The sequence below is a fragment of the Ammodytes marinus genome (assembly GCF_949987685.1).
Source record: "Ammodytes marinus genome assembly, chromosome: 12".
NCBI classification, from domain to species: domain Eukaryota; kingdom Metazoa; phylum Chordata; class Actinopteri; order Uranoscopiformes; family Ammodytidae; genus Ammodytes; species Ammodytes marinus.
The window spans coordinates 8603036-8620421 of NC_137216.1; the positions used below are offsets into that span (position 1 = coordinate 8603036).

Genomic DNA, 17386 nt, shown 5'->3' on the forward strand with positions numbered 1-17386 from the left:
ATTGATATGAATTTGGGAGGTGGCCAGTCCTCACATTGTGTGAGAATATAAATGTCTGTCTATGGAAGGCTAACACTGTGTTATGTCGTGAGCTGTATGTTTTCCAAACCCTGTAATTTTTTTTCTTTCCTTAGATAAACAGCACGCTTCTTAAACCCTCTGTTCTCTCTCATGTGCCTCCTTTAACCACGCCGTATATTTCTCAAACATAGTCCTTAAACCCCTTTGTTCTGAAAAACCACATGATCTACTGTGCATCATCAAAAATAACGTTTAGCCCTACATTACATGTGTTCAAACAGAACAAGAAGCTAATTGTATAGCATTGTCGTGATTGCTTAAAGGTGGTGTTAGCAATTCTGGAGAAGGCTTGTTTTCAAAATCACTTTTTGTCAAAATCAGGGGAAAAACAGTTGGTGTAAATGCACAGCCTAGGCTCTGTAAATGGGTGAGTAAAGAACGGGTATGTAAACAAGGGAGCCCACCGTAGCTAGCAACATGCTCATTTAAAGAGCCTTGGCTTTGTATTACCAGCAGTTTTTTTTTCCTTCAGCTCACACACAGTAGATACAGGTGGCGGATTGTGAGGATATATTCACGGATTTTGACAAAAAGTGATTTTGACAACAAGCATTCTCCAGAGTCAATGACACCACCTCTAAGTCAATGGGAACGACAAAATAAGACTCAAAATGGAGACGATGCAAATTCACAAAAGGACGCACAGTTAAATGTTAAACTTGACAAGAGGTAAATGGAGACAGACAATGGGTTAGTCACTCACAAAAAAACAAACTAAACAAATACAATCTTCAAAGTTATTTTGAAGGCAACCATTCAGACCAGATGCTGCCAACTGAGCGTTCTGAGGAGTTTATTAGGTTAGCTAAATCAATATCATTACTTTTTTTTACTAGACATGAGTTTGGCCATAGACTTGGTTTGTTTTTTGTTCTTCTTGTTATTAACGTTGAATAGCTCTAAGCCCGTTTCAGGGTCGAAGGTTAAGTGTTCCGAGCAGCTAAGGGTCAACCAACCACTACAAGGCCTTTATTGTTATCAGGGAACCATTTATTTTCATTTTCCTTTTTTCACAGGGACATTATTTACTTTATTGGAATGTCACTATAAGATATCATTGCTAAATAACTTATATCAGGCGTACAACATGTTGCTCACTGTTAGATGAGCATCTGATCATAACATCTGAATTGCTCTTGGTTCATATAAACTGGTAGACAAGGAGTGTATACATAGTAAAACTAGGGAAAAGTGAGAGGCGTCCTTTATAGAGACAAATGTGTAATTACATCATGGTGCAGCAGTTCTATTTCTATTCAAGCACACGCAGCAGGACTATATTTGCACTTGGGGGGGGTAACATTGAGAGTCAGTTTGACTCAGTAATTAGAGACTTTCAAACGTCAGTAGCATTAAATCTTACTATACACATACATTTCCAAGTCTTCCAAAAGTTCTTCAGTTCCCAAGGTCAAACCGAATGGAGGTTTTTCAATACGACGTGACCCACTTTAGGCTATCCGGACGTTGACCAATAACAATGGAACACATTACATTATACTCAGTGTGGAGCATCATACTCTGAATGAGGTTTAGATCTCCAGAGCAACTTTGATTTGATTTGATTTGATTTATTAGGATCCCCATTAGCAACACACCGGAGTGAGAGCTAGTCTTCCTGGGGTCCGAAACATACAATATAGACAACAATCACTTGTTTGACATTATGTCAAACCGAAATAGACAAATAATAACAATATTACACAACACTATGATTTAAAAACATCATAATTACAAATATAACAAAAGAAAATAAAGATAAGAAATCTACAAAAGGAAATGAAACATTTAAAATGTATACATTACATATGGACCAGATGTTTTGATGCAGACTTTTTAAAGTTGTATTTGCTATTAATGCTAAAAGTAATGTTTTTTGGCAGTTCATTCCATAATGAAATTGATCTGTACATTATAGTATTTTTAAGTACATTGGACCTTGGTCTAGGTAAAGCTAGATGTCCATTACTTGCACCTCTAGTGCTATGACCGTGTGTGTCAGACACACTAACTAAACCTTCTGCAAAGAAGGCAGGTATTTTGGTGGTTATGACTGACCTTAGGAACATCAAGAGATTAAGAGAGATCTTTTGTTTTACTGTGAGTCATGAAAGGCTAGAATGCATTACATCAGTGTTAGTGTGAATGGAGCAGCTCAGTGCCAAACGGGCTGCTTTGTTCTGAGCTACCTGAAGTTTATGAAAGTCTTTTTTGTTTACCGATGACCAGATAATTGTACAATACTCAAGGTTTGACAAGACCAGAGCATGTATAACTTGTTTGATTATAGATGGTGTAAGATACAATGAACATTTTCTTGTCATGCCAATCCCTCGACCCATTTTTGCTACAATGTTGTCAATATGAACTGACCAGGACAGTGAATCAACAATGGTAAGACCTAAGAGTTTTATCTTGTTAACTTGTTGAATTGGTGTACTACCTATAACTACATTTAACTGAGGTTTTTTTGCCAGCATATATCTTGAGCCAAACATAATAGATTTTGTCTTTTCAGTGTTGAGAGCCAGTTTGTTCTCATTGACCCAGTTAAACACATCATTTAATGAAACATTCAAGTTAGCTGTAAGCTCATTACACAGAGTGTCAGCACAGAAAACAGTGGTGTCATCAGCATACATTACTCAGCCAACAGAGGCACATAGATATACAGCCTTTCAACTAGAACTGCAACTGTTAATTTAAATATTAATATTTTTTATGCATGATTGTTTTTGATTAATCGAATGGCTAATTATTCCTTTACTTTATATAATATCAGAAAATGTTTACATTACATGAGCCCACGGTGACGTCTTCACTTTTTATCAGACGTCAGTCCAAAACGATAGATATAACATTTACCATGGTACAACATATTTTCGATTAATAATTAAAACATATTGTTGATTATAAAAATTATCAATATACTTATAGTTTGGTTCCTATTTTCACCTGAGATTTTAAAAAAAATACATAATTGGAGTTAAGGGATTTTCAGAAAGCTGTCTTTGGCCTGTGCAAAGTATTCGTGACAAACTGAATACTGTCATATGGAATGCTCCTTATAGAATTTCAAACATATTTGTCTATAGGCATGCCTGTCCATCAGGACAGTGTCCAGTGCCCCGTTCACAGCACGTGAGTCCCCATGCAAACAACATGGCCAGAAGGGAAGAGGCAGGACTTCCATATTGGGTGTGAAAGAGCCGCCGAGCCCAGAGAAGTCGGCTTAGGCTTTTTACCTTGTTAGGAAGTCAGAGCTTTGGAGGATAAACAGAGCAGAAAAGTTCCTGGTGGAGGGGAAGGAAGAGAGCAGAGTGGGGGAGGGAGGGAGGGAGGGAACGAGGGAGGGAGGGAGGGAGGGAGGGAGTGAAGATGAGGGAAGAGAAGAGAGATGCTGGAAAGTGAAAGAATATGTAAGAAAATATATGTGCATTAGAAAGGGTGAATCATAGAGTGGGGGTCAGCTGGGATTGTAGCTGGTCAACATGAGGAGATGGTGAGGAGGAGTGTGAAACACCAGTTTCTATCTATGTATACACAACCTTTGTATCTTCCTAACCTAGACACTTATACTCACACAGCTAGCACACACACAGGACCAGGACTATTACAATTAAACACTAGACCTGCCTTTATGGGACGCTTCACACTATACCTTTACCTATAAATGTCATAAAAAGAACAGTGATGTATAGGGCAATGTCGTATTGTACCATACTGTATACCACTGCATTTAACACAGACTACAAGTGAAATCGTTTTCTTTTTAATGTCCAGGAAGAATGTTTTTTTGTTACTACGGTAATAACTAATGGGGATTCTTAATACAATAATAGTAATCTGACATTGTGTCCTATATAGGGCAATACTGAACAACATTTGGATAGAGGGAGTTGGGGGGGGGGGTGATAGAGGTGGGGGTGTGAGACTGAGACTGGGGCTTATTTCCTTCCCCTGGTCCCTTGGAATGAGTGCATGCTCCCAGCGGACTGGGCTGGACCTCCTTACAAACCCTGGACACAATCAGAGGGCAGGGCTGGAGAATTTCCTCTTCCTCCTCTCCCTCTCCCCCTCCCTCACTCTCACTCTCATTCTCTCCATCCCTCTGCACTGCCAGGTTTCTCTCCATCTCGTGCACACATCGCAAAACACGTGAGCACCCACACGTGTGCATGCAGTGTACTAACATACAACTGTATAAAGACAACTCCTGACTAATGACTCTTAAAATGTGTCATAAAGTGGACATTTTAATAAAGGGATACATTTGTAGCTCTACAAGGGCGATCATCATTTACTATAGGTGCAAACTGCAGCTGTCCTTAAAAAGTACATCATCTACACGCTAACTGCATACAATTGAGACATACTTAAATATTCCGTCATAACATCGCGCCTTAAACTTTCCTCTTGCATATAAATCCGTCTCGTCCCTGGTTTCATTTCACACAGAGGCTATTTCGATGTGACCCAACTTCCGCTGTGCAGAAGATTGCAGGTCAGAAATGCCAACAAAGCATGCTGGTTTTAACACTAAAAAATTGCAGCCCGATGTAGTAGAATATCCGAGTATTTTTCAGCATACTGAATTTGTATTGTGACATCCTAAATCTTTTTCTGCCATACTAAATTGCAGGAAAGTATGGATATTGGAACACGCACACACACATATGGGTGAACAGAGAAGACTGTGGTGATTGCGGCAGTATGTGTTCATGTTTGACTGAGTTTTGCTTCTGAGAGGCGCTGCAAAGCTTTAATGCAAATCAATACGATTGAAAGGGTTCAAGTGGAGGTTAGGAACAAAGCAGTTCTATTCACACTCCAGAATAACCACAGAAGTGGGTGGATATAGATATGCACTGGGTTTAAGATTTAGTATGTATAGTGCCTCAGCAGTTTCCAAGTCATGTAATATCATCTCACAAAAGCAGCCATATTAAAGTGGGCTGACAACCTACACACTTGTTTTGATACCCTGTCGTGTGTTGATGTGAGCTCTCTCTTTCTCTCTTAGACCCTGTTTCCACCTGGGATTAACATTTGATTTTGGTAATCTGGTTACAAGTGGCCAGCTCTCAGTCCGTGTGTTCCCACTTGTATTTTCAAATGTGACTTCTGTGTCTACTTGTGATCCGATTCCATTTACCCGCGCTGTATTTAAATCAACACGTACATCATTTCCGTTTGCATATAGTTTCTGTATAGTATCAATGTTACTCATCATAGACACTCACTACACATCATTTGACTGGTACAAGAGTGTCATGGTTCCGCCCCCACACATCTTCCCAAGCTAAAGGCCCTGGCAGTGTTGTGTTACTGTGGGTAAGAAGAAGCCCCACCTTCATCCAGCTGCTGAGGATTTTTCTCCAACACGGGAGATTCCCCCATAAGCCACTGCAGGACAACAGAATAAATCCTGACCGCAAGTTCCCATGCGATCCATTTGTGTACTCTGTGTGTCACTCGTTCGCTTCGACCTGACAAAACATGACTCCTGTTTGTTTACTTGCCTTCTACTTTTGCGTGTGTGTGTGTGTGTGTGTGTGTGTGTGTGTGTGTGTGTGTGTGTGTGTGTGTGTGTTAGTCTGACATTGTTTGGTTGGAACAGCTGCTTCCCTCGATTCAAACCGCTGCCACCGAAAACACAGCGAATTAACATGGAAATCAAACAAACATGTGGATAGCACAATGTGCCCAAAGGTTTCAGGTTTGTGCTGAAAGTATATTGGAGATTTGTTATTGAAGTCAGCAGCAGATGTAGTTGTGCAGATGGATAAAGGTGTCCCATCAAACAGAAAGGACTCTGCTGCCTCCTGGTGGCTGTAACAGAAGCTACAGGTGGGAGTCATGAAGAGCTATTGGGCTGCCACGCAAACTTATATTTTAAAATCAAATATTTGCAATACAAATCTATACTGATCTGGTGAGTATGCACAGCTTCCCAGAGAGGATTACATTTGCTTACTATTAACAGAAATAATTGCATCACATTTGACATATGGAAGAGACAGTAATTGACTTTGATGAACATATTCTGAACACAAAATCCATTTAGTTGCCAAAATGGAGCCTTAAAAAATACCTAATGATATTTGTGAGTAGATTGACTTTGCCCAGTTGTCATAGTATTGTAGATGTTTAATACATTATTAATTTTATGATTATTTATAGAAGATTAATGTAACTGTTGTTATAATAACATATTGAATAAGACGATCGCAGAGTTAATTTGCAATGAATCGTAAATCGTTGCGATAACTATCATGAATGCCGTTTAGATTGACTAAGTACAAATAAGAAATGTGTTGTTTTGTATCCTCCTGTCTTTTTTTCTATTTTTCCTAGATGAGTTTAAAAAGGTTTACTTAATTAAACATCCTTTTAATGGTCTGATGAATGGCAATCACCAAGTAAGCAGTGATGTGGCGATGTTTAACAGTGCGTTTATATCTGTACTTAAATCAACCAATACTGTATACAAATGCAACCATGCATATGCTGAGCTGACCAATACATTATATTACAATGAATGGCCTCAGCTCTTATAGTAAATGTACCAGGTGCAATGTTTCAGCTCAACCAACAGGTGGCCCCCTAACTGCATTAAAGTAACTGCTCTGGGGGCTTCCACTTTGGGACTGTGCAAGTTTTACCATAAATCACAATACAGTCACGTCATGCTTGAATTCCAAAGGATGACAAGCAGTTTTGTGAGAACATGTGTGACACAGATGTGCACCTGTACAGTCCATCAGACAGTGAAACAGACATAGCAAGGCAGATGAAAGTGTAAATAAAAAGGTTCACAGGGCGTGCAGCAAGACCAAGACGAATTCCAGATTGTCAGCACAAATATGTCTTCACACAGAGCCTGTGTGCCCCGGGCAGGACTCAGGGAAAGTCATTGTCTGGTTGGTTTTAATAGATTAGGATAACATCAGACTAGGGAGACAGTCACTATCCATCATCCAAACCAGTGGTTATCTCAATCCATCTGCTACGCTTATTAGACTAATGACTGCTGCCAAAGCAAGAAGTTGCAAGGGAAACTAAACAGTATCAAGTAAGTGTGTGTGTGTGTGTGTGTGTGTGTGTGTGTGTGTGTGTGTGTGTGTGTGTGTGTGTGTGTGTGTGTGTGTGTGTGTGTGTGTGACATGTACTGAGATGCTGACTAAAGGACTGAGGCCAGTGTTACATGCTGTCTAAGAAAGAAGTAGTCAAACTATACATAGACTTGCTTGACAATAGCTCTCTGACATTGCAGCTAGAGCTACAGTGTATGCATGTGGCGTTTGTGTTTGTGTGTTAACCCTCATTGGGTCTTGCTGCATACCAACTGTATGAGCTCAGCAGCAAAGAACAGACCTATGATAACCTTCACTCTCTCTCCCTCCCTCACTCACACACACCTGCTATTGTGGCGTTTCTCCAGCAGATCTTTGAAGATCAGTGTTTACTGTTTACAGTGGAAGTGGCGTCGGTGTGGTCGCCTCCAGGACAAGAAGTATACACACAATACACCCTTTTTTTTAAACTATTTTTGCTGGTTCGTTTGATTTCTTTTTTATTCTTAGAGTTAGAGTGGTGGAACTCTAACAAATTCAAAACAAATCAACTTATTTGCCCTGAGAACCTATGTGGCATAACAGCACTCTATTGACTTGCTATGGCACACAAAAAATCCATTTAAACTGAAGCGCACTAACAGTGAATGAACATAAAAGCCAGTTCCTGCCCTCAGGGCCAGTGCTCCAAAAATACCCTACCGCAGACGGCCTTTTCTCTTCTTTTTTTTTTTTGACTGGAAAACTGCGGTCCAGACCTGCGTCAACATGCTATTGTCAAAGTAACTAACACCTTGTATCCTGGCAACCGCTAGAGAGGGAGGAAGTCCACGTGCTGTATGTGTGTGTGTGTGTGTGTGTGTGTGTGTGTGTGTGTGTGTGTGTGTGTGTGTGTGTGTGGCACTGCCAGACCATGTGACTGGAGAATGTTAGTAAACAAGAGCAGCAGAGGGGAGGAGCCCTGTGACTGAGGGAGCTGCTTGATTCTGTAACAACAATGATTGATGCATCTATCTCAAAGATGTTTTTCATTATTGAATATTTATGGCATTTTAGTCCTAAATATAATTTATCAATATATTATAAAACATCATGTAAATGTAAAGAAAAAAAAATATGTCGAAAATTGCTAATTATTTAGAGAGTTAGATGAGGAAAATCCATACTAAAACTACTAATAACTCTCAAATCCATCCATTGAATATGAGGCTACATCCAGCAGCTGGTAAGCTTTACTTAGCACAAAACAGGGGAACAGCAGCTGGCCTGGCTCTGCTTGAATGTAACCAAATCCACCTAAACACCTCTAAAGATGACTAACAATATCAACAAAGTTTAAGAGTTAGTATATCTTGTTTCATCTGTATTTGATCCCTGGTAAAACGAATATTGTCTTTTTTACACAAATGAGATATGAAGTGTTAATTAGGGTACTCGGCAAGCTGTTTCCCTTCAGTCGCAGTCGCATCATTGGCGGTAGCGTCATATTTAGCGTACCGAGTGAGAGTGGTATCATCCTTCGCACCCATTTCTCTGCAATAAAATGAATTAGTGCAAAAAGTCAAACTACTCCTTTAAAGGTCAGTCTAGCCATTGAGCATTGTACGTCTTTCAAAGGATGGGGAACTTGTGAAAGGAAAAGGAATGGTCAAAACTGATGTAACAGAGGCAAAATATCCTGGCTTTTAGTCCATATGTCAAGCTCCAAAGAATGCCGGTTCCTACACTTCCCATAATGCAATTTGCATGATCACATCTTTATTAGACCTCCCCATGCTGAAAGAGGCCCACTTTTATTATCCTATCCTCTGTTATTTCAGACTTGTCAAAGCTCCTCCATAACAGAAGACAATATACAACTGTTTTCAACAGACTGTGTTGTACTGTTCAACCAGTGGGCTTAGGACTGTTAGTAGATACAAAAAACGTTAGAAATTTTTTTTGTAACAATAAAGAAAAGATACAGAAAAGTACCAACCTTCTCCTTAAACATTGGTACACGGCTTGTATACACACATACGAAATATACATTGTATCGCAACTATTTTAAAAATAGAAAGAAATTAAAATACGACAAGCAACTTTATGGGTTGAATTATTTTCTAACTCTCCAACATCATCAATCAAACCGTTAAATTAGACAGTTCGGTAGTACAGAATTAACCTCATACTCACAAGTGACAACTAAATACTTTATTAGTGCCACTTAAAAGTATTTCACCTGCTACTTTTTGCTAGTTGCTTCCAGTTTCGCAACTCAAGAGTAGGAGACGGAGAAGAAAAAAAACTGCGTGGTCTGCTATAAAAGTCTGCTGTTCACTTTGTGTTGTTCTCGTAAATCTGCCTCTAGCACACGCACCATTAACTGCAGTCGTACACATGAGCAGACCATGATATGACTTAGGAGAGAGAGAGAGAACTAAACTGAAGTTAAATCAGAATGGAGGCAGCCCTGTCACCATGGTTTACGTCTCCTATAAATCACTTTCTTATAAATGATGTTCCCAGGTGCTGTCTGTCTCTAGTGTCATTTTATTAGAAGATAAACTGTCTGCAAAAGGCTACGGGACCATATTTAACTGGAGCCCAGTGTAGACACAAACAAAATATATAAAAGAAAATACGTTTTCGTTCCAAAATCTAACAAATCCTTGTTTGGGATGGAAGAAATGGTTACTGAAGACTACTGCTGATTGCTTTAATAATGTAGCTATTATTTTCCTTAGTACATTTCCTATTTAGTAAGCAAGATGTAGCAGACTTGAGGAGATGAATGCTCCTTACAACACAGTCTGTTTCACTTAGGGACAGGCCAAGTGAGGACAAAGGTGACAGAGGATACAAGTCTGCAACATGCTGTGTGTAGCACGAATAGCATGTGAACCAAAGATGCCAATGTGAAGACTTAATGACACTGTTCAACAACAACAACAACAACATCTGGACTCAACAGTCTGATCACAGAGTGAAGTGCAGAGTAAATGCAGGTGTTGAACTACACTCATTGTATAAGCCTTTCTTTCAGCAGTAGATAAAGAAGGAGACAGAGGTGCTACTCAGACACTTTGCACATAGACACATACCACAAGCACAACTGAACGCCACACAAACAACGTAGCCTATATACTTCACAGGACCAAATGTGTGTATAGGTTAACAGATACACTCAAATAAAACACATACACTAAACTGCTCTGTGGCCAACACGCAACGCTTTGCCTGTGACAAGACGCTTCTAGGTGGAAACATACAGTATTGTTGGGTTGTATCCAGGGCTGTACGCTTATTTTTTCAGGTGGTAGCACTGGTGCTAGCAAGCAAAAAAATTCAGTAGCACAAAAATAAATTTGGTAGCACACAAAGTAGGCTATGATTGAAAACTTGCATAACCTTAACCCTTGCATTTTGCTCTAATTACCTTTGAGCATGTCATCTTGGTCTCATTTGAGATTCACAATTAATATGATATCCTAGTGTGTGCAGTAATAATTGTAGAAGAATGAATAGGGGTGCACTGATTGCAATTTAGAAAAAAGAATCTAACCTGCCAATTGCAATTTTTTGCTGATTCAGAATTATTATTATAATGTCCTTCTGTTAATTAAAACCAAACTTTAAAACATTAAACATAGCCTATTAAATAAACAAGTATAAATATTGGTACAATTTAGGATAAATTAAATAGGTTGTTGTGAATGTGTTGGGAGTAGCTTTTCAGTGGCTTATTTAAAACTTTGTAAATAGACTAGGCTACTGTTGACTGCTCTCTGCAGCTGAATGAGTTGCCTTTCAAGCTAGAAAAAAGCGCTAACTTCCTGTTCTTACCGGCTTCAAAATAAAAGTCAACTAACGTTTGGCTAATAACAGGCTTTTAATGTGAAGGCGCACAGGAAATGTTCTGTTTGTACACGACCTAACTTAACTGCGGTAATGTGCCGTCTCCTTCCGGTAATTGCCGTTGGTGAAGTTTTTATACCTAGAATCGCTGCACCCGCACAGATCCCGAGCACACATCTTTCACCAGCCAAAGTGGAGGGTGGACTCAATAACTTACTTTCCTAAGACTCATTTACCCGCAGTGTTAATGTAGAGCCCTCTAAGCAGTGTTGTGCATCTCTCCTCTGTGTTTCAAAGACAGCCTCTCCTCATTAGCAAGCTGTCGCACGAGTGCTAATGGGTTCGTATTCATCATCGCACGTGATCAATTTCAGTAGCAAATGCGATCAAAACTGTCGCACTGTACAGCCCTGGTTGTATCCCATTTTTGATTCCTGTAAAACCTTCCCCAAATTCTCTCCCGGTAGACTGTATTACCGTCTGATATCACCTATTTCTACTTCAGCTCTGTAGCCTATTGGTTTTAGCTTCTCGCCTAACACTACATATAACAAGATTACATTGAACTAATCACGATGAAATTACCTTCACCAAATACTATTTTTTTACTGAACAGTGCTTGAACCCATCACAATGTAACTCAATGCAACCTATGTTCCAAACGATGGAAACAAACATTGTTATTGTGGGGTACCAACCGGGTTGCATAGGCCATCTTTTCTTTCTAATTGTACTTTTTGAGAAGAGTTACTATTTTTAAAATATGGTATTACACCAATTTCATTTTAATTGCTGCCACTCTTCACCACTGTGTAAATGTTTAAATAGTTTTTTTCTCTTCACCTGTTGTTGTGTATATGATGTATTTGCATTGAATATTTTGTATGTATTGTTGTTTTTCCTTTGAATTTGTTTTGAACTCAACGTCATTGTAGATGAGGGTCACCCCTCAATTGGTCTCTCGAGGATAAATAAAAGTTAAATGAAAAATTACCTTATTATCGGCAAACCCTGATGTGCAGCAGTTGTAGGCCTATATTTACAATTGCATGGAACTATACTTTAGAGGACAACAATAAGTTTGTTCAACTAACTGATTGACAGTTATTATCAGAGTGTCAAACTGAGCACTTTCCCAGCATGGGCCTGCACACAGTACAGCACAAGAACTAAATGTCATTCTGTCAAGCAGCCTGTCCAAAAAGATACCAATGTGCATAGGAGGAGAATGCTCTTGCTTTTCCAAGCTGTGCCCTTCAAACTTACTACCCCGCCCTGTGTCAGATTTGGGAAGCTGAAAGTTGAATACTCCCCTCTGCTGATGTGCCAAGCCAAACATCCAGCCATTTCCTCATGGTTTCATTTGACGTTATCTGTCTGGAAACAGACATTTCCACTACAACGCGATGTGGTGAGCAGCAGGCCCGGTTGATATATTCTTCATTTTGGTTTTAACTCACTTGGAGCACCAGATGGGAAAGGTTTTCACTGCATGGAGAATGGTGACCACATTAAAAGTCTATTATTAAATATCAGTGACTTTCCTGCAATTGTTTGCCGTTTCACAATATACTTCAATCTCACCCAGCTGGTACCGGTATAAACAAGAAACAAAAAACAATCGAAGTCTGTTTAAATACTGCTTGATTCTGGAACCCCAATGAATTTACTTTAAAATAAACTACAGAAAGTATAATTTGTTGAGCAACAAATCATTTACCATCATTTAAAGCTACAGTGTGTCACTTCTCTCGCCCCCTTGAGGAATTCTGAGGAATTACAACAACACTGTTGGCACATCTACACGAGGTAAGCCTTCAAGGATCGCGCATGGGTTTTATTCCTTCTGCTGTACGTCCAGGTTTTTTTATGAGCAGAAGAATCAACAACTGAAACATTTCTTGGGTGCGTCTTGAGCTCCCGTGTCAATGTTGGGGGGGTCACACCAGTTTGTAAATGCTGCCATACTGAGAAATACAGAGAGAGTTCTGTGGAGCTGATAGGCTTAATTAACTTTGTGTCAACTCATTTGGCGATGGCTTTGGGTAACCAACATTTATTTATATGAATAAAGTTGCTCACTATAGCTTTAAAGATGTTTGCATCAATTAAACCATGCAAATCTCGCAGTCAGCCAAATTGCCTCTTCAGTTAACACCATTAAGGAAAGTGAGAAGCTCTCTGGGGCTTCTATTGCCCTCCTCTGTCATTTGACTGTCTAAACGCTGACACCAGGTTGACCCCAGGTAACCTCAGATGACCCCTCATTTAGACCACTAATGGACGTCGTAACAGATACCGCCATCATTGTCCAGGCAAGTTAGAACAGTTACTGCAGACTCATTTTGTTGGCCCTTAGCTCTAGCTTGGGGGGAACCTAAGTAATGAAACAGCGGAGTTTAAGATTATGAGCGAGCTGAATGAAAATGGTATTGCTTGTTTCATTTTAATCAATGATCCATAACAGATATATATAACATCTTGAACACACTGGCTCCTGAAAATAGTCCCTAAGCAAAATAATAAAAAGATGTGATAAGGTCAAAAATCTGACAGGCGTCTGACTGCAAAACAATGGCCAACTGCTTTGACGTGCTACTAAAAGGTTAACGTCAAAGTGTAGCGGTCACATTTTACCTTCCAGCTCACAGTGGCAGCTCAAGAATCCTGCTGTATAATAAGTTTGAGTACAAGTGACCCACTCTGTGCTAGAGTCCTAGGTCAAGAGTATTCCGGTCCAACATAATGTAAATTGGCACTGTCTGACACTACCAGTAATTACATCATTTCCCGTTTCTCTGTACCAACCTATCGGACATAATGTCACCTTTAGAAAAAAACATAGATTCACAGATGTCACAACTGGGCAAACTGTAGGGTTAGCCAATGAGACCACAAGACACTCTTTCTGTCTTTTCTCATGGCTAGGATGAACCGATTTGTAGACACCTTCATATTCCCACTGGTGAAGTAGGCCTTTAAAGAGTAACTTTTGCTGGCCTTTTCTGGTTGAAGGGTTCAAAACCTGTGCTCTGTTGCACCTGTATATGTCCTGGAGTAAACCATCTGATGCAGCAAAGGTGAGAAGTTAAACCACTAGAGGTCACTAAAAACAACATAGTCATGGGAGCTGTAAAAGCCCTACTACAAACACAAACAGTTGCCGCAGTTAATCCAAGAGATCAGAGTTTGAGGGAGAGGGGACTGACCTCGGCAGATGAGTCCGTCTTGGATGATGGTCTGTTTGCAAACGCCGCAGTGCTTGGCCTTCTTGAAAGTCTTCACCCGGAACGTATGGGAGTGAAGAGCCTCCAACTCCTCCGGCTGCAAGTTAACAAAACACAAGCAACAAGACAAAAGAGGTGGAACGTGTTAGTGTGAATATGCTGGGGTCATATGGGACTTCAATGAGTCCAGGTGGTGTGAGTCATTTTGGGGCGATTTATTTTGTGTGTGTGTGGGTGTGTGTGTGCGTGTGCGCGTGCGTGCGTGCGTGCGCGTGTGTGTGTGTTGTTGATAATAAAACCCAAACAATCAATCTTTGAATTTAATTTCGACTTATCCTCATTATTTTTTATCCAAGTGCATTATTTTGAAGAAAACTCAGATTTTTCTTTCTCTACCGTTGCTCTAATACTGTTCCGTAAAACCAATTAGTTACTTTGAAACATATAAAATAAAAAACCTAAAATGTATCACCATTTTCGCGGTCTGTTAAAACTTTACCACATAAAATGGTGAAAAGGAAGTAACTCTGTATGTGTCCAGGTTGGCAGAACATAAACTAGAAAAAAGGAGAACACACACAGAGCCTAATCTATGTAGCTTTCTTTTTTACTCTTTCTTTCAGTGTTCCTCTCTCCACCCCCTTTAGCTTTTTGCCCTGACATCTCATTTCCCTCCTTGCAGGTGTGTTACGCAACTCTTTGGAGAGCAAGCTCTTGACAGTGTCCAGTTAAAACATTGCTCTGTGTCTGTCTGCACCCTGCTGTTCCTCCTCTACTGTATACCATCTACCCCCCCCCCCCCACTCCCTCCCCCCTCACACACACACACACACAGTCCTTTTCCTGTCTGCTTTGTCACTTTGGCACTCAGCAATGCTGGAGGGCAAACAGACAAAGTGGAGCTTTTTGGGGGGTTTGGGGAGTGCTTCCTGTGGTGTAACCTGCATCGTGTTTCCATTTACCCCCTAATGACCGACCGTGGAGAACTGTGACATCATTCTCTCTCTCCCTGTGCTTCTATTTGCTCAGCTGGTCCCCATTTTCACTTTGAGGTTCAGCACCGCGGGGATAGCGGTCCAATGAATCCTCCTATACGAGCCAGAAAAAACCCTCACCGAATGTTTATAATGGAGTAATTATGTTGTAAAGAGCACTTAGCCACAACAGTTTTATATCGCATCAGATACAGTGGGAATGGCGTTTAACATAACCGACAATTAACCAATTAACAGCCAGTATTAGCGAGAAAAAGAACAGAATAGAAATGAGACGGGCCATTTATGAATGTTAGCCTTTGGATTTTTCACGGATTATAAAGTGTAATCAGTGCCCCAGAGGAGAGAGGGGCAACATTACAGAGCCTTGCAGTACATCTGCATTTCTGTGATGTCTTTAATGTACCTCAATGGCCTTTAATGTATGTTTTATACAGGATCAAAGAGGGAAAGTGGACCTGTTTTTTCGAGGCAGGGAGTGGCAGTTTAGCATGGCGTCCAACCATGAGGTTTCCATTAAGCGTATACAGAGTGCCTGCCGGACCGGACAGAGTGGCCATGTGGTTGGCATATTGAGGGACTTTGCACAGGAATTTTAATATGTGGAGAGACCATAGAATCTTAGCATGGCAATGAATATATAGCAGCAGCTCCCTTTTCTTAAGAGATTCCCAGACTTCCAACCGCAGTAACCTTATAACCACTAATGAACCCCCCCCCCCCCCTCTTTTTTTTTCTCTTCCCATCAATCATAAAAGGCAACGTGTTGGAAAAGCGGCTTAGGGTGTGTAATAATCACAGTGCAGAGTTAACACATGAATGATAAACCAGACGGAGTATCTCCTCAAGTCACTGACCGTCCTGTTATTAGCAGAAGGAACTGACTTAGCAGAAGGAGAGGAAAGCCCTGGGTTTATTTCCCCATGATGTCTTGCTTCCAGTTAAAGCCTGAATACTGAGACCTCCATATGGATCCACAAGTGAAAAAGCAGACTCAGAACATGTAGGATTCGCTATATTCTACACCGCTTATACTGTATATCTATAGCACTACAGTGTACTAGTCATGGGGAGTAGTCCTCTGTCTGGGTAATCAGTTGTATAATGTCTTCTTTAAAGGATCTGTATCAAGTCAGAAAACACAGTGATGTAAGCATGGGCTTGGAAAGTAAAGAATGCTTAAAATACAGGGGGAATGGAGCTTCAATGACAAGGGTTTTCACCAGGCAGGTAGTGTCTTATAAAATACACATTAGAGTTGCATCATGAGGATAGAGGTATGGAGTTTTTAGAGCTACAGTAGATCCATATAAGTGACTGTGGCCATGTTCAGACAGACATCAGCCCTGCATGGGAACACATATGGCAGAGTTGTACAGCAAAACAGATGAGCCTGGATCATCTTTTGACTCAGCGCAATGCAACATCATCTGGAAAGCCAATCAAAAAATGTGAAATAAGCGCACATTTCTGGCATATGACTTTGTAACATGAATGCCTACTTTCTTCAGTTCATGGTCATGACACAGGATACAATGATAGGCCACATGATGATTGATGGTATTGGTGAACTGCTGTGCAATGTTTTGATTTCTTTCGAGTGTTCAAACCCACAGATCTATAAGTCAAACTGGACCCTCGGCATCCTATTCCATTGTCTCATTGGTAACTGAAACACAACCCCATCAACACAGCTCCTCTAAAGGGGTACTACACCAATGTAGTCCTGATTCAGAGAAGGTTGGAGCTAATGTTAAGAGATGAATTGGAAAAAGATTGAGAAAAGTCAGGATCAGTAAATGGGCATTTAGCAACAATATGTTTTTTAGCAACAAAAAAAAGTCAGCATATTTAGATCAACAGAAACCTTTCTCAAATGAATTGAAATGCATTGATTTTCTGGGTGTTTTCCAAAGTTCATGAGCTAATTTGGAGGTTTAGAACCTCAGACATGCCGATATCACCTCTGTTGTTTACCAAGCTTTACGCGACCAGTCCAGTGTTTGTATTTTGCTGAGCCACATGGCAACAGCAGGACTGCCGACCCCTCATTCCATCTCCCTGCTACGCCTTACCACGACATAACGTGATTAGCTTAATCTAGTTAGGCTGATATAATGACCATGGCTGTGCAGGACGCGCCATGTTGGCAAAGGGGGAGAGGGGGAGG

At 40.4% G+C, this 17386-nt stretch overlaps 1 protein-coding gene across 4 annotated transcripts in view; it reads right to left on the reverse strand.

Moving 5' to 3' along the window:
- The window catches only part of tns1b (tensin 1b), a gene marked incomplete at its 5' end in the record, with an annotated part of 174492 nt that overhangs the window by 111283 nt on the left and 45823 nt on the right, over window positions 1-17386 (reverse strand). For all 4 annotated transcript variants that reach the window (XM_080038119.1, XM_080038122.1, XM_080038118.1 and 1 more), the window contains one exon: window positions 14204-14318. In XM_080038119.1, the coding sequence (XP_079894245.1) occupies window positions 14204-14318 (115 nt within the window). The remainder of the gene's footprint in view (window positions 1-14203; window positions 14319-17386) is intronic.